At 39.0% G+C, this 24806-nt stretch overlaps 2 protein-coding genes across 2 annotated transcripts; both read left to right on the top strand.

Annotated features, from left to right (window-relative positions):
* Positions 1-726: 726 nt before the first annotated feature.
* On the top strand, positions 727-10726 carry stam (signal transducing adaptor molecule (SH3 domain and ITAM motif) 1). The gene is made up of 14 exons (XM_005742490.2): positions 727-1084; positions 3828-3912; positions 4077-4152; positions 4348-4443; positions 4569-4715; positions 5393-5483; positions 5742-5937; positions 6266-6360; positions 7091-7179; positions 7354-7441; positions 7597-7651; positions 7776-7929; positions 8170-8291; positions 8775-10726. Exons 1-14 carry the CDS (start codon positions 1045-1047, stop codon positions 9004-9006), a joined length of 1566 nt encoding a protein of 521 aa, XP_005742547.1. The 5' UTR covers positions 727-1044; the 3' UTR covers positions 9007-10726.
* Positions 10727-14831: 4105 nt separating this feature from the next.
* Positions 14832-19581, top strand: tmem236 (transmembrane protein 236). The gene is made up of 4 exons (XM_005742593.1): positions 14832-15085; positions 15671-15743; positions 16605-16728; positions 18953-19581. Exons 1-4 carry the CDS (start codon positions 14832-14834, stop codon positions 19579-19581), a joined length of 1080 nt encoding a protein of 359 aa, XP_005742650.1.
* Positions 19582-24806: the final 5225 nt, after the last annotated feature.

The raw sequence follows: 24806 nt of genomic DNA, 5'->3' as shown, positions 1-24806 counted from the left end.
TTATAAAAACATTTTTAAACTGTATCTCGGTAATGTCCTAAAGCAATTAACAACTAATTATCAACTAAACAGAACTTTAACATAGACACAGTTGTGTCTTGACTTTAGGCATCTTGGTCCAAAGGACAAGACAACAGTGATGCAAAGCACCCTCAGCGCATTTAGGTCCAACTCAGGGAATAGTTAAAAGATTTGCACCTCTCTAGAGAGGTCCACTTGGTCTTACCGAGCAAGTCAGAGATGTACTTGAAGAGCAAATCACTGAGAGTTGTATGAACTAACAGAGATTTTAAACGTAATCCTGGGTGGAACCAGGACCCAGTGAAGACTTCAATATTGGGGTAATTTGATAAAGTTTGTGTTTCTGTGTAGGGATTCTGGATGCCGCTGCTTTAAACTGATAATATATCCAGTAATATAACTGGATAAATATCTCAAATATTTCTTTCTTGTCTCTGTTCAATTTTAAAAGGTTTGTAGACATCAAGCAGTTAATGTCATCTGTGCTAGAATTACATATTGGTTAATGTAGTTTAGTTTAGACCACTGTTAATTACTTAAATTAGTAATTACTCATTTATTGCTTCACTTACGCCACACAAATCCTCTTAACTACAAGATTAAAGTCTTCATGTGTTACTCATTTTCACGCGCTGCAACCTCACGGTCACATTTTGTCACGTGATTGACATCACCTGACGATGACATGTTATTTTTTTCTATGCCAAGGACAATTGGTGACTTATGATTCATTCTCTCTAGTTTGCAGACAGCACACAGGGATGAACAGTAGTCCGACAGGGAGTGTTAAACTGTAGAAGCTTATAACCGTTTATTAAATACAGTGAGGGCTCCTTCGATTACCCAGAATGCCCTGCTTGTTGCCGTCTGGCGAAGGAGTGACTGTGTGAAAAGAATCAGTTAGCTGCCTTTGATGCCCATTAGGTTGTCGTTACTATGCATTTGTATTGTATGAAATAAGAAAAAAGAGGGAAAGAAAATATCTGGGAAAGGCGAAATCTGTTGTCGTCTATACACCAAGCGATGCCTCTCTTCACGACTAACCCCTTTGACCAAGATGTTGGTGAGTAATCACAACTGGAGGCTGTTATTAGCAGGCTAGCTAAGTAGCTGTGACCAAACAGCTTTGTTTGTGTTCTCCAGCTGTGGGGAACATTTCACTTAGCCACTGGATATATATTATTGGTATATGGGTAACGTTTGGTACATACTGTAGGTTGTGTAAACTGACAACCTGAAGCCCATGATATTAATTTTGATGTCTGTTTTGCTTGTTTTTGAGGAGCATAGATGGCTAGCTTGCTCCCCTGTGTGTATATTTAGCTAGCAAACAGCAAGTGACCGTTTGGCGAAAGCATCCTAAACTGGTGATGTTATTCTCGAGATGTATTACGTGTATTATTTAAGCCAGGCCAACTCTTAATGAAGGCGGAGACACAGGCTTGTCATCGGATCACTGAATTGAGTTAGCAAGCCATATCACTGGCTACCTTTATGTATCCCATCTTCTGTTAACTAACCACAATTATGTGCTTGACCTCTCACAGTGAGTGGAAGTGAAAGAGGATGCGGAGCTATGGGAAACCACAGAGTATCGCTGTATTTCCTGTCGTCTCTTTGATCTTTGTCGAGTGGTTAGCCACCTAATTTTCATGTAGAGCGTGTAGTTTTCATATAGATGAAAAATACACAACACCGTTCACTTGCAGAGCCCCATACACAGCCTCAAGCCCAAACCCAGCAGTAAATGCTGTTTTGATAAAACAAACCAGCCTTTAACTGATCGTGCTCTTCTGTTCCTGGCTTTTACTACTGTTGTGAGCATCTGTTACTTCACTATACTGTTTTGTATGACATGACAGCAGCCAAAGTGCTTTACAGGCTCACATAGTCAGTCAACATAATGAAAAATAATAAGTGGAAAAAAACGTCAGAAATAAGAATAAAAAACATTACTAGTCAACTAAAACGGGTGGAAAAAAGACATTTGCAGTGAGTGTGATCAAACCATGAGGGACCTCAGACTTAATTAAAGCAAGTGTAAATAAATCTTTAGAGCTGATTTAAATCATCAGCTGTTGATCAGATTCTTATTTGGGGAAGCAGATTATTCCAGAGCCAGGGGCAGTAACCACATTTGCCTGGTTGCCTTTAGCTTTCAGTCAAGTAAGGGGCACTGAGAGAAGTTGTTGGGATAATGAGTTGGTGACCTACAGACAAAAAAAATATCTGTTGTGAAACTCATTTATTGGAAACTTCACAGACAGCCAATGCAGTTCAACTAAAACAGGAGCGATGAGCTATCTTTTCTTTGTACAAGAGTCAATCAGCTGCGTTTTGAACCAACTGGAAAGCGTGGAATTGGGCAATCCTATATACAGAGAATTGTATTAGACCAGGTGAGATTTGGTAAAGGCTTGGATAACAGAACTGGCTCTAGCAGTGGTTTTCACTTGGTAAAAGCTCTCCTTCACAACATTCCTTTGATTGCTAAAATTCACGGAATGTCTCATAAAAACACAAAGATTGTCTGGTTAAAGGACTATCTGCCTCACTGAGGATGGTTGTGTAGCTTGGGGGTCTGAATAAAATAACTTCAGTTTTTCTTAGTTTCTTTCTTTAGTTTAAGGGTTTGTTTTTGTTTTTTACATCTGTGATTCCAGATCTTCCAAACATTCAAAGAGGTTCTTTATGGTTTGAACACAGTCAGGTGTGGCAGGTAGATAAAACTGGGTGCCACATAACAAGGATAATGAATTTTGGCTTTCTGTCCATCTCTAATACTTCCAATCTTGTTTAGGGTATATAGACATATTTTTCTAATGCTTCTTTTGTCAAGAGCAAAAGAAGCAAAAAAAAACTTTTTAATGTACTTATTACTTCCCAATTATTACTTCTACTTCCTAGTAACAGCAACTGATGACTCATGTTAGAAAGCAATGTCAGCTATTTACACATCTCATTTCCATTCCTATGTTTATACTTGGAATACACTTAGCTCTGTAATAGACTGGGACCCTGTCCAGGGCTAACTTAGACTCTTGCTCTTTGACAGCTGGGATAGACTCCAGCTCAACTGCAACCCTGAAAAATCAGCGCTGTTGATTGCTATGTGATGCCACTGACTGATGTTTATTATTGGCTAAATATTATTGGCACAACATTCAAGAAGATGTTAAAATGTTGTCAGACAAAGCATTTTAACATCTGTTTAATCTAAATCTAAAATGTTCTTGTTAAACACCTTATCTGCTCAAAATTGCACAAGTGGTACTTGGTAAAACATGAAGCTGCTTCCAAGACCAGAGGAGTCAAACACACAGAGTAGATGCAAGACTAACCATTTCATTTGGAAGGAAAACCCCAAAAACACAATTCTTAAGTGGCAAATAGAACCCACTGCTGATTGAAATGCACTGATCCTTAGATAAACTTCAGGTGAAGTCTTCGCAGATCATGAGCTGTTAGATTGTGTTCACTGTAGTGCGGTAGTGTTGATGGGGCACTTCTCATATATTGTCAGCCCTTTGTATCTCATCATGTTTATGCTTATGTGTAGAGGAACATAGTAATCTTGTTGTTTTGATTTCTCAATACCAAACATGATCATGAAAAGAGGATTCTCACGGACCGTTTACAACAGTGATTCTTTTTTTTTTTTTTTGTAGGATTACAGTAGCTTTATTACTCCTCTACAGAATTCCCATGTCTCTTCTTTCCCATCTCTAAATACAGTCATGCAGAAAAAATATGCTTTTGCTGTAAAGACTTCTTCTCACGCCGGTTGGTGTTCTTCTTTCCTGCAGAGAAAGCAACCAGTGAGATGAACACTGCTGAGGACTGGGGCCTCATTCTGGACATATGTGACAAGATAGGGCAGTCACGCACTGGGTCAGTTAACTTTCCTCATTCTGAGGCATACCAACACATTTCTTTTATATTTTTGAGTTTTGGATCATTAGAATATATATTCAAGGAAGTCTAAAGAAGTTTAAAAGAAGAGCTTAATATAGCTTAACCTTCTCAAACCTTTGAGTTGTGCTGTTCTGTTCCAGGCCCAAAGAATGCCTCCGCTCTATAATGAGAAGAGTGAACCACAAGGACCCTCACGTAGCCATGCAGGCACTGACTGTAAGCAGACTCTTAACAAACAGCCATGTTTTGTTTATGTTTGATAACTTATTTCTTAAATGACACTAAGCTATAAGCTAATAAAGTAACCACATTTACTCTTTTATAAGTGATAAATTACGTATGTCAAAAGTATTTCAGGTGTTTACTTACTTCATGAGGTTCATGAAGATGATGTACACTTTGTCTTTGCAGCTTCTCGGTGCCTGTGTCTCAAACTGTGGGAAAATTTTCCACTTGGAGGTGTGCTCCAGAGAGTTTGCCAGTGAAGTCAGTAATGTCTTAAACAAGGTGTGTGGTAAATTTCACTTTCTTGTGTGTTGTCCAAATAAGCCACATTAACTATGTGGGATTTCTTCAAAAAGGTTCACTTTTGATCCGTGTTGGCATAAAATGCTTTAATGCGTGTTCTCCAGGGCCACCCCAAAGTCTGCGAGAAGCTGAAGGCCCTGATGGTGGAGTGGGCGGAAGACTTCCGCAATGATCCGCAGCTCAGCCTGATCTCAGCAATGATCAAGAATTTACGGGAACAGGGTGTCACGTTCCCTGCTGTGGGCTCCCAGGTTGGTATATGAGTATGGTGGTTTATACCCCACCCCCACAATTGCAGTGGATACATACCTGACGTAAGTTGGAAAATGTTTACTGTTCAGAATAAACGCTAATATTAATGTGAGAAAAACAAAAACTAGGAAACAGTGTAGCGACTCCTGTTTAATGCTTTACTATCGCATTTCACTCATTAGCTAACAAAACTGAAATGATGTTGGCTCAACAAGCATCATCTTTACCTTACGACAGGTAAGCTAACATAAACATTACTGTAAAAACATTAATATAAACAAGGTATCAAAGCGACACACTAACTTAACTCTCTAAAACTGACCCACTCAGAGTTGACGTCACAGCTCCAGATTGCTGACGTTTTACATTCTGGTGCACTGCAGTCGTGCTGCTGTGGAAGGAAAAGCTCTGCTTTGACAGTCTGCATTCAACTTTGTTTTCTGGGAAATCCTTTAAAATTCCACGTCGACGTGTTTTTATAGTCTATGTCATCAATTATGCCGACGAATCGTTGCAGCGCTAGTGGTTAAGATCAGAATTTTAAGTTCTGGCTCATTCTATTTGTAATGCTAGTATCTCTCTTGGTTTGCTCAAAATCCATCCCCGTTCTTTTATTCTTTTGAGTCATGAGTGTAAGTCATTATTTATGTGAAGCACATGATTATTGTCTTCACAGGCTGCTGAGCAAGCAAAAGCAAGCCCAGCTTTAGTGGCAAAGGATCCCTCCACATCAACAAACAAAAAAGAAGAGGAGGATTTGGCCAAAGGTAAAGAGGACTCTATCAGATAATCAGAGCAGTGCACAGTTTTTGTAAAGGACTCTTGTATAAAGACTCTTTTATTCAGACACACATAGAAGTGCATTAGAAGCATGTTCATTAAACACATTTTAACTGTTGTTTATTGGCTTTGAAAAACTCCCCCTGTTATTGTGGATTAATGAATTGCAGATGTTCCACAAGGTTTTCAAGGGCAAACACACAATCACACTCTTGTGATTATCTTATTATCTCTCTTGTGTGCAGCTATCGAGTTGTCTCTGAAGGAGCAGCGTCAGCAACCGCAGACCTCAATGTCGAGTCTTTACCCAAACACCTCCACCCTGCTCTCCTCACACAAGTCTGACGGCAGAAAAGTCCGTGCCATCTACGATTTTGAGGCTGCAGAGGACAATGAGCTCACCTTTAAGTCGGGAGAAATCATCACTATCCTGGACGATAGGTGAACATTTACACAAATATAATCAAGAGCACACAACAAACCAGGACTTTCAGTATATAATAGTGAGCAGATTTCCCGGGCCTATGTTGCGTTCTTATTTGGATGGCTGTTCTCTTTGAAGCCTTTTTGAAATGCTCTTTAGAAAAGCACAGAATCCATGAACTCAAAAGAAAAATACGTTTTAAACATCACATCTATGTATTCATGCTTTAAAGAGGTCTGGAAATGACTTTGTAAAATGCCAATGAAATTATTAAGGATTAAATTCAATTACTAAAGGCAACATTTTTCTCATAATTGAATGGGCTTTTTGTTTTCTTTCTCCCAGTGACCCAAACTGGTGGAAAGGGGAAACATATCAGGGGGTGGGGCTGTTTCCCTCCAACTTTGTCACTGCTGATCTCACTGCAGAGCCTGAGATGAGTGAGTACACACACTTGAATCATTGCTGTTTCTTTGGGAGCCCATTTAGTCCATTAGCAGCATTGCTTTATAGATCTGGGAGTGTGATATCCAGAGAGCAGAGTGCAGTAAGAGACACAAAATAGGTACTGAAAAAATAACACTGCCTAAATTTCTGGGAAGGAGTTCAAGCAGTGTGTGATCAGCACTTTCTCCTGCTGATAATCTTTTCTTATGTACCAAATCTTTTTCTGGTATAATTACAGAGCCCTCTGAAATGCAACATTCATATTCATATGTTGGTATCTTGATGCTCTGTTCTATCTAATTCATTGTTTCCACAGAAATGTGTAGTCTTAAAAATTTATTCTTGGGAGTTTTCTGGCTTTTTCATCACATCCACTTTTTGTTGGTTAAGATAACCTTTGTTGTTATTGCTTGCTAATTGTATGGCTTTGTCATATTGTTGATTCTGTGGGTTTGCATACTGGGTATGTACATCATGCTGTTGCACTTCTACTGCCTTCATGCTGTGTGCCACCGTTTCTTGTAATTGAAGTTAAAGAAAAACTTTTATCAGCTCGTAACTTCTATTTTTATCTGATATCTGTTCCTGTGCTGCATGCTTCTATCAGAGCATTACAGGCGATCAAGTTAGTTTGTTCTTATCTCTTACGTTTGCGTTGCTGACCACTGCCACTGTTGTGTTGTTTTTCTCCTGCTGCATCTACGGCTACTTGAAAACCCACAGTGAAGACGGAGAAAAAGACAGTACAGTTCAGTGAGGACATTCAGGTAGAGACCATAGAGCCCGAACAGGAGCCAGTGTACATAGACGAGGTGAGTGCTCTGCTGTGTGCGCTTTCTTACTCAGATCATTCAGATTTATTAAGGTCACAAGTTGCTACAGTAAATAAAAAAATCTCTTCCAGTATAAGATAAAAAACTTTATTACTTCTGGATTAAGTTGTGAAATGATCTCACATCTATCCGATACTTATCACATCTTCTCAGGACAAAATGGACCAGTTACTGCAAATGATTCAAAGTGCGGATCCAACAGACAACCAGTCTGACAGTGTTGAATTATTACAGCTTGAAGGTAATTTTCATTCACTTATTTATTAATTTCTTATGCAAAATATGAGTATATGGAAGTGAAAGAAAACTATTTAATAACATTGTACACATGCTGCATTTTGGAAAAGGTGGATTTCTGTCAGCCAAAGAAAGAGATTTAAACAATTTTTTCATCAGGTGCCTGCAATCAAATGGGGCCCCTCATTGATCAGAAGTTGGAGGATATTGACAGGTACATTGTGTTGATGTGGCGTGCTTTATTCATAGAAATTCAGAACATTGTAAGCTCAGCAGAAGCGAATAACATGCAGAAGGTGTTTGACAAGATATGGATTGCTGATTGTTTGTATCACCAGGAAGCACTCGGAGCTGTCAGAGCTGAACGTGAAGGTGATGGAAGCGCTGTCTTTATATGCCAAGCTGATGAATGAAGATCCCGTCTATGCCATGTATGCCAAGCTGCAGAGCCAACAGTATTACATGCAGCAGCCTGCCAGCGCCGCACAACAGGTGAAGTCAATACAAACTTCTTCTTTTTTTTCTTTTTTTTTAAATTTGAGAAGCAGCTACATTCTGAAAGGGAAGTACCAACACTGGGAAGTCTAAGACGCTTGGAAAGAAAAGATAGATTACCATGAACCTGAATGATTGAGAATCTACACAGACAACATTAGGTGTTGTCATTTTTTCAAGGACTTTAAAGCTGATTGAATATTAATATTTACTTTATGTTTATATTTGTCACCACAGGTCTACCCTGGTCAGCCTGCATCAGGTTCATATGCCATGAGCAGTGCTGGGGTGCAAGGCTATACCGTTCCTATGGAGCAACTTCCTCCTGGAACTCCCCTTCCTGGTCAACCAGTTCCCAGGTGAGTTTGAGGTTACCCACGGTCCTGCTACAGCACGCAGTACAAATACTAAGATTATCAGTTTCCGCTGTTGTTCTCCTCTCTTTTACGTGAGATGAAAAATGGCAAATACATTTAAATGCTTAATTAAATTCACGTTTCACTTATTCTTTAAGTTATTTTTACATATGGTAAATTTTCCGCTGGTATCAGAGGCTGTTACTCAGCTGCAGAACCAGGCTTTCACTTGTTCCAGCGTTATAGACGAAGCCTTCTTAAATACCTGAACAACTTTTGGTTTTTCCTCATTGAAATTGAATCTTGGTTTCCACATTTTAAATCAAAGTATTTGCTGTACTTGGAATTGAAAGCAGTAATTTCTCACCATTGAGCAATTCCTTACACACCACAACAGTTCTGCTCTTAAACAGACAGAGGTTTACTAGTGTTAAAATAACTTGATGTAGTATAATATTCACTTTTTCCCCATCATTCTTTTCACAGTGACGTTCATATGTACATGGGCCAGCCGCCTGTGTACACTGCAGCTCCAGGCGGCATGGCACCAGCAGATGTTCAGTCCTACCAGAATCCAGCCAGCAACCCTGGCCCAGCACCATGCACAACTCCCGCAGGCATGACGCAGACCGCAAACTACAGCGCTGCCTCTGGCATGAGCATAGCACCCTCCACAGATGTCCCACAGGCCCCCTTCTCAGAGAAAGCATTGTTATAGGGCCACAGGAGCTCACTGATATCCTCACAGGCACATATGCACTCTTACATACAGACACAACCACACACTCACAAAAAAACAGACCTGATCAAATAGTTATAGTTGAAAATGTGTTTTTATTGCATAAGTTGACACCAGATCAATTAAAACACAATTTAAACAGAGTAAACTAACATTGGCATGTTTTCTGTTGTATTCAGCCGATATACAGTCAAAGCTGCAGTGCAGAACTTTAATTTCCTTCCTCTGGCAGTCAGAGTAATTAAACAAAAATATTATTTGATTTTCACTGGAAAGCATTAACCTGTTATTTGAAGATTCATGCTGCTGTCAAATGACTGCGCATATGTCTAGCAGACGTTTGACATACTACTTTTATATGGCGGAGTTTACACTGGACTTCCATTTATTTTTTGAAGGAGTTGGAGAGTGTTCATTGTTGTTGGCTTTCCGTGTTTCTCTTGTTTATACAAGCATCAAATCTCACAATACGAAACGCTCTACAAGCCTGATGCCAACTAGATGCGAGTCTTTATTCTTCTGTTTTTGTTTGATTTTGTTGGTTATGTGATTTTTGGCTTGCAAACAGTTTCTAGGTGCAGTCCCATCATCTTCTGGTGGTAGTAGACACTACATCCTACCAGGTGCTAGTAAAATAAGGGAACAATGTATTTTAGGAAAAGAAATAGTTGGATAAACTTTCTTTTCTTTTTAAACAACTATTCAGATAGCCAGAAAGATCGCATCTTTCTTTTTTAGATCTTAGTCTCTCATCTGACTGGTGAACTCTTTTCTTTTTTTCATCCAGAGTATTCAAAGAAATTAGAAGCGTAAATCTACTAAGGATTCAGTTTCTATCTGCCATACGTCTAGCCCAACTCCAACTGCATAGCTCCCAAAGTTTAGCTCTGGCTATTTCGCCACACATCTCACATTTCAAACTTCAATAAACTGCAAAGTTTAGAGAGTTTTATCAGGTGCTAATAGCCTTGACTATAGCAGACATTCATTTTTATGCAAAGGTCCCACACTCCAGCTTTAAATACACAGTTCTGCTTCTCTTACCAGTAAAGAAGTGATCATGGGGATTTATTTAAAGAGCTCACACTACACTGAGTCACAAAGTGGGCACTGTTGTTTTTTTATTTTTATTAGTATTATTATTTTTTCCCACATTTTCACAGATGTCCTGTCTTTAGCCGAGTCAGATATAAAAGTATGGAGCGGCTTTCGGTTTCCATCTCTCAAGCCCGATCACTTCAAATCTAGATTTGATAGCAATACATGCATTCAAATTTTTTCTTGTCACGTGCAAAACCATTATGGCATTAATTGCTTTGTATTTATTTCAGACTATTGAACAATTATGGCAACACTGAGTTACAAAACATTATTTTCCAATTAGTTCCTAGAAGAAAAACTAAAACTTTGGTGCTAAGAAGTTGTTTTTTAGTGCATATGGAGTTAAATTTGCATGCAGAAAAGGGTTGTTTTTCAGCAAAACAAATACTCTTTAAATATTAGATTCTCTCTTCCAATATTTAATGCTGAAGCTTGACTTCAGAATATGCCATTAGTTTTGTTTTTTTTCCTGTATTATTAAATTTAATAGTTCTTACACAACAACTTAAAAATAATAAGAAGAAATGTCAGTTTCCCACTTCTAGCTAGCTATTTAAAAAAATGCAATTACTATTTGATCAAGTGTGAAATATATGCACACACACACAAACACACAGCTTCACACCACCCTCAGTACACACACTGAGACTGCACACACACGATGCACACTACAGGCTGGCATACAGCAGCGAATGCACATACAGACACAGCTGCACTACTTGGTTCACGTATCCTGTAGTAGTGTGTGATCATTTTCCTTCATTCACACACTGACATAGAAATAAAATGACAGTGTCCCACAGCTTTCTCACCCACTTAAACAAACTATAGTTCTAATCATGTCTCAGAAAGGGGTGTCAACTTTTTTTCTTCTTCTTTTTTTTTAATTAAAGGACTTTTGGTCTGCTGAAAACATCAGGATACTCTTACATTCTGTATATGTTGTCAAATTTTAGAAGTACTGAAAACTGAAGCCACTTTGTTTTTGGAGAGAAAAGAAAGTAGAGGAACTGAAGCATGCACATAACTCTTGTATATACTGTACTGAACTAGTAGTGAAGCCACATGATGACCTCATGGGTGGAGCTGTATGCTAGCACAGCTCCGGCTGTTTCTCTCAGCCTTAAAGGCGAACTCTGCAGTCGGGATTTTCCAGATGTGTTGAAAGGTGTCGAGCCAAAGAGAACAAAGTGGTTGCAGGGAAAAAGTGTCTGAAAACAAAATGGTATATTTCTTTATTTCTATTCTTTTTGCATTGTTTTTTTTTTCTCTCAAAGAAACAAGACTGACTGCTTAATTCATGCTGCAGAGTTTTCCTTTTAAATCGGGCGGTTACGCATCTTTTTTGATGGCTTTGCTTTGTACCCATCAGGGGCTGTGTTAGCAAACCCGCACCACAGACTTGGCTACTAAGTGGGAGAGCCCCAGTGTCTCCCCAGTGTCTTTAAAGCATTTCTTTAGTTAGTGTGCTTATTTTTTTCTTTTTGTAGTACGTTTTAATTTATGTTTTGATTATTGTTAAGATATTTTAAATGGAGAAGCAGTGAAGGATGTATGTATTCAGAGAATAGATCAGGATATGTAATATTCTGTCTAACTTAGTTGTATATTTAATTGCTTACACAAGAACATGGACATTTCTCTCTGTGTTTGATACATGCGTGATGTACTGTAGGCTCAAATGATAATGTAAAAGCTGACTGAACCCCTCCATGCTTTTCAAACCTGTCCGTTAACACTAATACAGATTCTACCTGAAGGTGTCTCTGATTCTGAATATTCAGAGTCAGGATTTGTAAACGGCTCTTTACCAAAGTCTCCCTAAGCTAAACAGTTAGCGCTATGTAAGTCATTCAAGATCAAATGTACAGGTCTGCTCCTCATATCCTACCGTATTCATCTTATTCTTCATATTTATCTAATTTATATTGCTTCTACTCGGACAAAGCCTTTGGGAAAGAGTTCATGTTTACAAAAACTGACTGGACTATAAAAAAGGAAACTAATTTATCTGTTGTATTTGACATCAAATGATGTTACATGAAGGAATTCTTAAGAATTGTTCAATTTCTGGTGAAATTAGTGTGTTGATCTAACAAATTGGTGTCGTTTAAGTTTTTCAGGAGGTACCATGTTTCAAACTTCCTACTTCTCGACACCACTGTGAGATTACAAACCGACTTGTTTTAAGCTCTGTACCTCCAGTTCCTTAATTGAGCGCTAGAAAGATGAGGAATATTTTTTGTTTCTTTGTTTTGTTGCCTTCAACTAAAATCAGGAGCGAAATGGAAAATTAATCTGTTTGTTCAAAGAGGGTTAAAAATATCAAAGTAGCAGCTGTTCTGGGACCATAGGAGCCAGTTTATTGTCACGTATCATCCAGATGTCACATCTTGTTGCACCCCCAGAGTTGGACTGTAACCTGATGTGTTTTTTTTGTTTTGTACAGGACTGAGATGCTGCCATTTTTTTTTTTTTTTTTAGTTTTAAAGCAACATTATTGTAAAGGTTCCGTCTAAAGGTGTACCCTGCTGTTTGTATGTATTCTTTTAACCATACTTATTAATTGGTATTCACAATAAAACCAGGCCAAATGTACAGAATACTAATGACTTCACTTGGCTTGATATTGTGTTCATATATTTATGCAAGTAAGGGTAGTCCTGATTATCACAGTATGACACACACAGTCTGCATTATTTAAAGGATGATCCGTCCGTCATGTTAAGAAGTATAAACCACCATGAATCAGTTTCACCTGCTTTGGTGTGACTCAGTGTGACAACAGGTGCAGTGATTAGGCAACGACCAAATAACCCCTCCAAAACAGCAAAGACTGTGCAGGTGGTCGATGCAGACTGTTGCTCTCTCCCTGCTGACTGATTTTTCTCTGGTTTTGCTGCAGCTGGTTCAGGTTGCACAGGTAGTCTCCCAGCGCACTGCTGTGTCTCCCAGCGCAATTCCCAGAGTGTGGAGGACAAACCAGGAAATGGGCCTGCAACTGCAAAGAGAGCTTAACAGGGAAGGAGAGGGGGTGTAAACCCAGCAGCAGGACCGGTATTTGTTTGTGTGAAAAAGAGCGCTGCCAGAGTTCTAGAAAATGACCTCAAACAGGTTTATGAAAGAGACTCCATCAGGGTGTCATATAGGTCAATGCTCACAGCTCAGCATCATGCAGCTTGACTGGTGTTTACCACTGACACCCTGTTCTCTTCACAGATGAGAGCAGGTTCATGCTAAGCAGATGTGCCAGATCTGAAAAAGAAACAACACGTTATGCTTTCTAACTGGACAGAAGATGTCACTGACGTTTAACTTTTATACTGTGATGATTGATGCTTTAATGGTTAAGTTTTTGAGCAATTTTGTTTAATTGTTTACTGTTTGTGAGACTTAGGTATTTCTGCATGAGGAAAACTTATTTGGTTGATATAAATTAGACATAATGGACATATCTGTTACAACAGGTAAGACAATATTTTACAGTCTCTGTCCTACATGCCCTCTGCCTTTAACATAACACAATGCAGGGAAGTTCTCCCAAAATTACACAAGCACCCAGGATATTATATTCATATCATACTCACCAGTCAAAGACAGGCCAGCCAAACTTAAACTTCTTAAGCTCCCCCCAAACCCCTCCTACAATCATCCCTACATGATTGAGAAACTTGGAAAAACTAAATGATTATATAGTTTGATTTCCTTTCAGTAAGAAACTAGAAAATTTTCCTCTTCCTTGCCACTAGGTGGAGTTTGGTGTATGTGTAAGCAAGGCTGTAAGCGTGTCACTGTGATTTTAAATTGAATTCAGTTTTATTTATACAGCGCCAAATCACAACAACTAGCTTCTTTAAATGCAGTAGGAAGTAATTAAGTTTTATCTGGTTGGGAATTTAGCGATGGAAAGGTATACCTCCGTTTCAGCTACACACACACACACAAATCCATCCATGGTTTTCCAAATGTTAATGCTTTATATATCAAGAATGTATTTCATAACTAAGTAATTTTTCTTTAGAGAAAAGCAAGAACCTAGAAAATCCTTCTTCTTGCCACCAGGTGGAGATCTGAGCATGTCTGAGCAAAGCTGCATGTAGCCTTTCAGCATGTCACTGTGATTGTAACTGCAGTAGGAAACTATTAAGGATAGTTTATGCTCACTATAAAGGTTTATCTGGTTGAAATTTTAACATCAACTCACTGTAAAATTATATCTGCAAACAATGTGTGTATTACTGTAAAAAAAACAACACATGGGTCAAACAACCAAATATCTTAAGATAACACTTTTAGGATCCCACCTACATCTCCTCTTCGCATAAGGGAATGCAGTGAGGTTCTCCAAAACTACACAAGTATCCAGGATGACACATTCCTAAAAATCCTCCATATTCACCTGCGATGGGCATTTAAAAACAAATGTCACTATTCCTTTTTGGAAGGTGTGTACAATTATAGCTCGGTGTAATCTGCCCCTGTGATATTATAGGATGGGAGATCTCTTCTTTGTCACCCCCCATAAAAAAAAAAAAAGACAAGCATGATCACCTCATTACCTCAGCAATAAAATAATACAGCCTCCAGTGCAGTGTAAGCAATGTCAGTGTGCAGAGTCCAGCGTCTCCACCGGCTCGTTTTTAGGAGATGATTGTTAAAGTCTTAAGCTCTGAGTTCAGATCAGCGACTGGTAATCCAGCACCATGCCCTCGGGGAAGAAAGTCAAGCTCATCCTGTATGAGGTGCTGCAGTTTGCAGCACTGATTGTACCCATCTTTGTAATCATGGAGAGATTTGCCAGCCTCATATACAACGTGAAAGGACGGGATCAGACAGCATACTGGCTCGTTGTGGCGGCTTCTATCGCCTATGTGACCTCTGTGACCTTGCTGGTGTGGGCTCCTGTCAGATATATGACTATTAAGCAGCGGGGATTCATCAGAGAGGTCACGCAGTGGTGAGTTGAGGCTTTTGGAACGTGATAAGTGACAAGCTTATCGTTTTGTGTGTATAAACATAAACCGAGTCTGTGTAACCTTAAAAAAAGAATAAATCACATCTTAAATGTGAAAAGTCGAGTTTACAGAGTAAACTTTAGTTCAGTTCTGTGATTTGCTGCTACAGTCTTAAATTGTCAGGTATTACAGCTCATCATTTGGTAGTATTTATTGGAACTGAAATTACAGATCAACTATTTTAACTATTAATTATTAGTTTAATGACTCCTCTCTACTAAGTGCTACCCTTAATAATACAACCTTTTAGATCATGTAAGTATATTTATGCCTTAGAAATGAAGTCTTCCCTTACTCTCAAAAGGGAATATAAACCAAGTGAGCATAGATAACAACTGTAATTGAGTGTAGCTGCTGTGTTATAGATGAGAATTATTAAGCTGCATAAAACTGAAAGACTGCTTCAAAGTCTTTTCAAACACAAATTAAAAATCTAAATATAAACTCATGCACTTGTTAAAAAAAGAACAGTTACTCTTCATTATGGGATGATCATTATGTAAATGTAAGCTGTGTTTTTTTTTCAGGAGACCAACAGCAATGGCATATCTCATCCTGTGCACATTACCGTGCTTTGCTATCCTAATAGCCAGCTCCAAGGTAATGTCACCAAGACTGATTGATCTTGTCACTGAGGAGCACTTGTTGATGTTTTGTTCAGTCATGCTCTGACAGGGTCCTTGAAGAGGCATACAGAATTTGTTGTAAACAGTCCATTAGAGGCCACAGTATTAAGACACTATAATTATTCACTGAGTGAACAGCGACATGCTACACTGCACCACAGAGAAAGAAAAGCATCCCTTCTCACGGACTCACCATGATCTCTTGAGGTTTACTTATTCAATGTCAATCTACAGGTAGCAAGAAGTTGTACTCTTGTACAGTTGTATTGTATTCTTTATTAGGTAATAATATAGTAATGAAGTAAATACTACATGTTTGTACACCTATTGTTTTTGCCATATTGTCAAAGAATTTGTGAGAAGGACTTTGGCAGGGAAAATAGGTCCCCAGTCACAAGACTGCCCTCCCTCTGAGCTATTCAGTAACCTATAGTGAAAACAACAGTTTGTCCATTAACTTAAGGTTTGATGCTATCCCCGACCCTAAAAAGAAAAGAATTTTTATTCCTACATTACACTGTGTCACTTAGTATTTTATTGTTGTTCCAACAAGAACATAAATAAGCACAAAGATGTTTCTCATATTTATTCACCCAGTGTTTCTTATTTTACGAGCGTAAAGATGTAAATCTGCAAGGATAGGGAAGTAAATCCTAATGGGTTCATAAAACTTGGAATGTAGGCACTTCTTTCTCATTGGAGACAAATGTTACAAAGACTGTCAGTTTCATTTTTTTTCCTCACTTTATCCTTTACCATCCTTTACCAGTGGAACAATGAATGAATACATTCATTGTTCCACTTATGAGTATTTTCTATTATTGTGAAACCACAGGTGCAGGTGGACAGAGGACAGACACTGGACAGTTTCTCTGAGTTGCCAGTTTCCCTGGTGCTTTTCTTCCTCATCTGGGTGGATATCATTGAGAGGATTCGACCCTGCAAACTCATGGGAAAATGTAAGGCTTGAATTCTTCCAAATCTTTTATGATTATTGAATATTTTTGCGTCACATTTCATCTTCTGCGGGAGTGGTTATTTAACTGAATCCATAGACCTTTTGCGCTTATTTGTAACACTTTATTTTATTGGTTTGTTATTTCATTAAAGCAGCACAGACTGCAAGCTAGTTCAGAGAAATATCCGTCACTTCACTCACATCAGATTTCAAATCAGAATCAGATCAGAATACTTTATTAATCCCGAAGGAAATTAGGGTTACAGCAGGCAGCACGCTAATGGCGCATGCACACTTACAAAGGAACCTTCTGACCAAACTTTACACAAACATCACATTGGGAAGACATGTCAGAGAGGTAGGCTGATAGGAAAAAAACAACGAAAATACATAACATGAGGTGAGAGGAGGAGAAAACTCCACTCAGACTGAGCTCCTAGTGGGAGAACAGTTTGATAACAGAAAAAAACACCTCAGCACAAAAAGCACATGACTATCAATACACCATAGAAACACAAGACAAGCAACAGGGGCGGGTAAAGGGTAAGAGAGAGCCGGTGTAGACAGCGCATCCGGTCCTGCAGCATGTCTGCGCTGGTCCAATCGACCGCCATCTTCCCCGGTAGGACACAAGCATCGAAGGCGTCTGGAAAGGGAGGGGGGATGAGTGTGTATCAGTGTGTGTGTGTGTGTGTGTCCAGAGTTCAGCTGAGACAGTGTCCTTCGCCCTGCTAGGCTAAGTAAACAGTCTTCCAGCCAACCCAGGTGGCCTTGTGTAGAATAGGAAGAACAGTCTAAGCACAGTCTGTTATCAGGGTGTTTTTGTTCAGCTCCAGCCTTGAGATCACAGCTGGCGCCGAAGTGGTAGCCGCATGAAGTGATGGTGGTTTTTACTTTAGTGCGAACAACTCATGTGAATTTCAAAGCAGTTCTAACAGTCCGACACTGGTCTCTCAATCTCCTGTTGGAGAGCCGTGAGCTTCTCCATGATGTTATCAAACTTGCGCTCCGTGATGTTGTCATTCTTGTGCTCAAAGAGCAGATTCTGAGAACTTCTCCAAGATGTAATCCAATTTTCACTCAGAGGTCTTATTCTGAGTGTTCACGGCAGCCGTAAGCTTCTCCATGATCTTATCCGTGCTGCGCTCAATGAGCCAATTTTGAGAACTCACCATTACGTAGTCCTATTGATTCAATCCCAGCGGGCAGCCTTGTGGGGTTTTGAACAGCCGATTCCACTTTCTTTAATCTTCGATAAGTCAGGGCCAAGCCAGCTCCGATCAGCAAGAACCCTGTTATCATGCTTCCGAATAGGTAGATATCTTCAGCACTCAGGCTCACCTGAGCCCAGACTTCTCATTGAGAGAAGGGTGTCAATTGCATTCAGGGACCAGTTGATCAAATCCATAATTCCTCTTTAGGTTTTCGAGAACAGACTGTGAGAGAGTGTTCCAGGGAAAAGTAATACAAAAATACACAAGACTAGACAAGGATACAAGAGGCTAAGCAGGGAAGATAAGGGGGAGAGGAGAGGAGAAAAAGTCCAACCGCCTTGGCCAAGAGCCAAAGAGGATGATAATAAACACACCCTTCCTAATTTAGCTGTTTAGTCAGCTGCAAAATTTTCCAGCTCTCCCTAATACATCCCTGTACCACTGCTACATTGCGTCAGTGCCTGATTCTGTTTATCTAGACATAGCATTTTCAGTGGGAGAAATGTTTCGTCACCAAGTGACTTGACTCGATTTATAAGGTTGGGGAAACCTGCAGTCAGCTGAGACAGAAGAAACACTTGAATGAGTGATACTTGAAAATGTTTCTACCACTGAAAACTCTACATCCAGATGAACAGAGTCAAGTTTTTGGGACTTTGGCCATAGACTTCCTGTGCATTTTCTAACCAGTTGAATACAACCCACCTAAACAGCTGGAGAACACAAGAGCACAAAACATTGACCAACATGACAAATTCTCCAAATTCAAATCATGTATCTGCTAAATGTACAGTAAGAAGCCTGATTCATGGAAGCTGGACCTTACAGTCTACAGTAAACCCTAACACTAACCACCTTACCCCGTCACATGATTGTCGTTACCTATGCTAAAGATGATTTTTCTTCTCTTATTTTTAAAAAATGATTTAAAAAAAGACAAGTTCTCTTGTTATTAGCTAGTCTTTTGGATAACCTAACTTATACAGAAAAATTTGGTTTTGTCATTTATAGCAGACAGCTTAGATTCAGACTTTGACATATCCGGCCCTGTCCTCACCCACATGGAACCAGTGACCACCGTATCAAGCCAGATGAATCCTGAAGAAGGCCAGAACGGTGTGACCCAAGGCCAACCAGAGGCCAAAAATGGCAGTCCCTCTAACAGATTCCACGATGTTGCCAACTCGCCACCAAGAACACGAATCACCAGCACTGCCTACTTGTACTCCTCAACCTCACGCCCTCTGTCGTACTCGGGTCGCCCGAGCATCCTGTGGAAAAGGGACGGAAGGTCAGAAATATTTGTGGATAGTTTCCTTTTCTGGTTTGACACTGTGGAGATGGTGAGAGTGGCAGGACTGCCCTCAGTGTTCTACTCAGGCTGGGTGTTCCCAGTCTACATCCTCGCCTTCCTCTCTACTCTTCGTATGATTATCACACCTCACAACCCCTTGTTGTCTTCTGCTGGATTTGCTCTTCAGGACTTCCCTTTCTTTGTTTTGCGGGTTTCTCTGATTGCCGTGTTTGGCTTTGTAACACCCTTCTTATACCCATTGAAAAATGTCCTGGTAAGCCTAGCTTTTATCTATTTCACATTTCTGACCAGGCTGAAAATTTTTAGACATCACAGCCTGTTTTGAGGAGGAGTGGCACATTCTGTTGTTGATGAAAAAGCCACTTGGACTGTGAGTATTTCGACAGTTGGTCTTCATGTGTGGAGAGCAGCATCAAATCAACAAGATGCTGGTGCTGATGATGGCGAGCAGCATGTTTGAATTTTTCTGGCTTCTAATGCATTAAAAGGACATTCAAACCAAAGTGCAAAAATCATTCCGAATTTTGTTTAAAAAACAGGTGTACAGATGGAAGTATAAAGTAAGCCAACTCTCATCTTGATTAAAATATATTTATTGGTGCAAATGTTTATCTGCTTAGTTTTGTATTTTAACTCTAAATTTGTTTACATTTCTTTTGAATAAAACCTTGAAAAACAATCCTTTATGTTGACACTGGTGTATATTCTGTAAATACTTCAAAGCTAATCTGATTTTATTTATTTGTTAAAGGAGACAAAGTTAGGTGGATTGACAGTGGTTTGATGCGCTATATCAGATGAAGAACACGTGATTCGGAAGTGTAATTTTCATTGTGAGGCCCAAAGAGATTCAATTCAATTCAAATTTACTTATATAGTCCGAATTCCCAAAACAGTCAACCCAAGGTACTTTATATTGTAAAGTAAAGACCAATATTATAGAAAAAACCCCAACAAATATATGACCCCTTATGAACAAGGACTTGGCGACAGTGGGAAGATAAAACTCCCTTTTAACAGGAAGAAACCTCCAGCAGAACCAGGCTCAGGGCGGGGCGGCCATCTGCCTGGTTGGAGGTGAGGAGAAAGAGAAGAGAGCAAAGTGAAACAGGACAAAAAGCAAACTATGGAGAGAGCACCAGAATGTAATAACTGCTAATCATTAAATACAGTAGTGGTATATAAAAGTGAAAATAGAGTTAAAATAGACAAGTAAAGAAGTTCATCATGGGAAGCCCCCAAGCTGCCCAAGCCTATTGGTTCAGTCCAGCTCTAACTATAATGACATTTTTAAGCATAAGCTTAAGAGAGTGTTTATCTCCCAAATTTAAACTAGGAGCTGGTTTTATAGCTGCTTAATTGGTGATCCTAAAGTGACTACTGGTGTGAACATGGGCATGACTGACTGTCTGTATGGTGTTAGCCCTGCGACAGATTGGTGACTTGTCCAGGTGTATTTGGCCCTGCTACAACTGAGATATTCTTCAGCTCCCCTCACAACCCAGAATTAGATTAGTGCAAGAACATGGATGGACAACCCACTCAAAAATGCAACAAATAAACAAATGAAGGTAAGTTAACTTAGAAATAAATAACTGTTCGGTAAACTTTCTGGGTGTGTCAAGTAGGTGATAAGCATGATGATTTCAGACAAGGTAATTAAACTTGTGATTTAAGAGCTGATGCTTTGTCTTTGCTCGATAAGTACAGTTTTATTATACAGCATACTCACCTGGACATCCTTTATAAAATATCTTGTTTGTTCAGATGGAGTGGCTTACTGCTCAATCTTTGGGAATTTGTCTCAAGAAATTGTGTGGCAGTAATGGTCAGATAATTAGTGCCACAGGGCAGCCAATCAAGAATTCTCATAAACAGATGGTTAGTTTGTTAAAGGCAAAAAGTAAAACATCTTAACAAGTATCTGGGCTATCAAGAGCTTCCAAAAAGATAAACACCATTCTTCCAAAAGATATGCTGTGCTTCTAAACATTGTTTGAGCGTTTGATTTTGTTGGGATTTAATAATCGTGGAGATCACAGCATGTGATAATCATTTTCATGGTCCACAAAATCTTTGATGAGTCCTTCTAGGCTACAGCTATTATCCTCATCTGGCAGAAATATCCACACAGACCACACAGATTAACTTCCTCCTGAAGAACGTCTTGCCACTTGGCAGCCATTTCAATATGCCTGTGGGTAATTATTTGCACACTTATTTGAAGCGTTATCTAAAACAGCTTTGAATTCAAAAAGGGCCAAAGAATATTTTACCATAAGTTTTGGGAATCATCAATATGGTTCTTGGCAAATGTTACACAAGCCTTTGTGTTCTTTTTAGTCAGCAACAGTTTTCTCCTTGGAACTCTCCTATTGGAGAGTTGGCAAAGTACTTAAATAGAAGTATAAATACTGCTGTTAAAAAACACTCCAGTAAAAGTTAAAGTACTGATTCAACTTATTTACTCAAGTAAAAAAGTACTAAAATGTACTCAGAGTAAGAAAGAAAAAATGAGCTCTTTCGAGGATGTTTCTATTTTTGTGCAAAGCTAACTGTGAACCTAGTTGCTATATTAGCATAATGAGAAAATAATATCACTGGACTCTGTGGAAGAGTTCCATGGAGGAGGCTGTGCATTGGTGGCATTTATGAAAGAACCATAACATCCATTACAATAACAATAACATTGGATGAAAGGGAACAACGATGGCTACCTTTTGAGAGTAAAATGATGGCTGTACACCAAACACTGTGGACACAGCAGCAGCAGTTTAAACTTTTAAGATCAATTTTTCCCCTCAAGCAGTTGAGCTGTCTCACTCTAACCTCCAACATTGCGTCCCATACACACCCATTATAAACTCAGAAACGGTGACTGGAACTGAAGAAAAAGTATAAAAAATATTAAAAAGATAAATACAACCTGAATAGTTCAATGTCGTGGCTTCATTTTACAGTTTGAATGGTGTCTGTCGGTCAATGTATGTGGAAGTAGTTAGAGTTGAAAGAGGAGTAAGTTGAATGAGAATTTGAATTCTCCCATTGAAAATACACTGTAAATTTTTGTTGAATAAAGTTGAATAATTAAAAAAAAAAAAAAAAGTTAAAAATGAGAAAAATACAAGCACACATGTCTAAAAGAAGAGGAATCTAATGGTGGTTGAATGGTTTTTCTAAGTTGAACAGTGTTAAAGGAGATAGCGTACAAGAAACGTACTGAAGATGAGAAGTAGAAGAACTATACTGTGGATGTTTAATCAGCATCCATACTAATTGTATTGGAGTGGATCTTAGCATCATGGGCTAAAATTCAAATGAATCTCTGCTACACTTCATGTAACCTAACTCTGACAATGAAACCACAGCCACTGTGCACAACTCACACACTATTCTTTACTTTAAATTTATCACAGCTGAGCAAACTAATGTGTTCATCCTGCACTAACCTACAGAGGATTTTAATGCAACCTTTAAGTAGCAGTTAGTCTACTTCAGTTTGATTTGCAGCATGTTTCACAATATGAAAAAATGACATTTAAACATTTAAAAGCATGAGGACTTACACATAAGCTTTAAATTTCCAAGTTTATCAAATCTCACTGAGCATCCTTACCTTTAAATCTAGCCTTTCTTCTTCCTCTTCTGTCCTCTTTCTTATCTTTCTCCATCTCTGAGTGAAGCTCTTTCTTTTCTCTCCCTGTGAAATACAGCAGCTGGACCTTTAGCTAGCAACACACTGTGTAACAAGCTACACACAAACAGTTTGTGTGTTTGCTGATGGTTGTTGAGCTGATAGAAACGTTACATTTGAAATTACCGGCCACTTAAAAAAGTCACTCCCTTTAAAAAAGTCAGGACTAGCTAGATGCTGAATTACCGCAACGTACAGACACCTGCAATAATTCTGGTGTTGTGGCAAAAACAACAACCCCCCCCCATTCCTCTTTTAGCCTCCGACTATCCTCTGGTGATAAAGAAATGAACAGGATTGCCTTTCATGTGTTTCTGTTTAGGCTTGGTTTGATGTTTGGAGGCTCGACCCAAATGCGTTAAAGCAAAAGAAACAAGCCTGTTTTAAAAATACAGATATTTGTTTAAAAATGTAGGAAGTAAAAGTAAAAAATTGTGAAATTGTGCTTAAGTACGGTAAGGAAGTATTTGCACTTTGTTACTTCCCACCTCTGTCTATGGATGCCATTTTTGTTCAGCCTTTTTATATATTGAATCATGAACTCTGACCTTAACTGAGGCAAGGCAGGCAAGGCCGTCCTTCTGGGCCTATTTAAGTGATCTGGTCGCTATCAGGCCTGGGTGTGGCTAGTACATTTAATAGTGGAGGTGGGGATAGCTTTTTCCATTAATAAATGAAATTCTGATTTTAAGAAATGCATTTTGTATTTACTCAAGTTATCTTTGGATAACATAAATGTCATTGATGATCTGAAACAATTAAGTGTGGAAAAAAATGCAAAAAAACTAAGAAGTCGAAAAGTCTTGGATTTTATGTGCTGCCTCTTCTGTCCTTGGATGTCACAAATTAGCATTTCCCCTCTTCTTTTGTTTATAGCATGAAGGCATAGCGGTAGTTTATGTGGTTCTATGGCTGTATAACTCAGTGGACTGGAACCTTGATATGCATGTGTGCATGTTTCTGTGTGTATCTGTTGTTGTGACACAACAGAGAGCTGTTGTTGGTGTTTACTGTAATCGGCAGTCCTCCAACCGGACAAACCTGACAGAATTATACCCATGGTGCATTTGGTCTTTGTTCCTCTGATGCATGAGCCGGGGCTGCAGGACTAATTGTTTAAGGGAATTTTCAAACCAGCAACTATTCTCGAGTGAAGAAAGGAAAAAATGAATGGATTCAGCTGAATTGCTGCTGATAAATCTGAGCTGTAAATCTGTTGCCACACTAAGAGAGAAGATTTGTTGAAGGTGTTATTAATGATGTACAAATGACAGGGCAATAGACAAGCAGCTTGGATTCACAGTGAGGGACCATAGCTGGCCTGCTTTCATTTACCGGTATGGAAACTAAAATTATCTTCCCTTAATTTCCCCATAGCCACCATCAGCCTACTCTTTAATGATTCATATTATAATCTGCAAGAAGGCATTAGTGCAGCTCGAGTGATTATGACCATGTTGCAATACGTCATGTTGGCAGGATGGAGAGCACTTTTTCTTTCCCTTGTGACATTGGTTAAATGCTCGAAATGATCAAAGCAAAAACACAACAGCTTTGCAATAAGAGACTAAGATCCACATTCATGGATGGAGAGTTCTCTGAGGCAGGCTTTCATTTATTTATTTATTTATTTATTTATTTATCTGCCATCAAATTAACCCATCAAGTCTGCTGAGAGAGAGGCTTTGCAATAATTCTGGCATTTTAAAATCCATATTCAGCACAGTGAAAATAGTTTTTGTTAAGTAGTTTTGTCTGGCTTGAAAGTCCAATTTCCTTATAACAGGAGGAAATAATCTTCTGCTCGAAGAAATATGTGGTCCAGATAGTATACATGGAAAGTTTTTTTTCATACT

Source organism: Pundamilia nyererei, unplaced genomic scaffold (assembly GCF_000239375.1).
Source record: "Pundamilia nyererei isolate P.nyererei 1_Seehausen unplaced genomic scaffold, PunNye1.0 scaffold00121, whole genome shotgun sequence".
Classification (NCBI taxonomy): domain Eukaryota; kingdom Metazoa; phylum Chordata; class Actinopteri; order Cichliformes; family Cichlidae; genus Pundamilia; species Pundamilia nyererei.
This window is presented reverse-complemented; position numbering and strand designations above follow the sequence as displayed.

Excerpts from the sequence above, each read along its gene's own strand:
- stam (XM_005742490.2), top strand. The coding sequence starts at position 1,045 with ATGCCTCTCTTCACGACTAACCCCTTTGACCAAGATGTTG. Across the intron at positions 1,085-3,827 it reads CCCCTTTGACCAAGATGTTG|AGAAAGCAACCAGTGAGATG; the intron begins GTGAGTAATCAC and ends TCTTTCCTGCAG. Across the intron at positions 4,444-4,568 it reads TCAGTAATGTCTTAAACAAG|GGCCACCCCAAAGTCTGCGA; the intron begins GTGTGTGGTAAA and ends CGTGTTCTCCAG.
- tmem236 (XM_005742593.1), top strand. The coding sequence starts at position 14,832 with ATGCCCTCGGGGAAGAAAGTCAAGCTCATCCTGTATGAGGTGCTGCAG. Across the intron at positions 15,086-15,670 it reads ATCAGAGAGGTCACGCAGTG|GAGACCAACAGCAATGGCAT; the intron begins GTGAGTTGAGGC and ends TTTTTTTTTCAG. Across the intron at positions 16,729-18,952 it reads CTGCAAACTCATGGGAAAAT|CAGACAGCTTAGATTCAGAC; the intron begins GTAAGGCTTGAA and ends TGTCATTTATAG.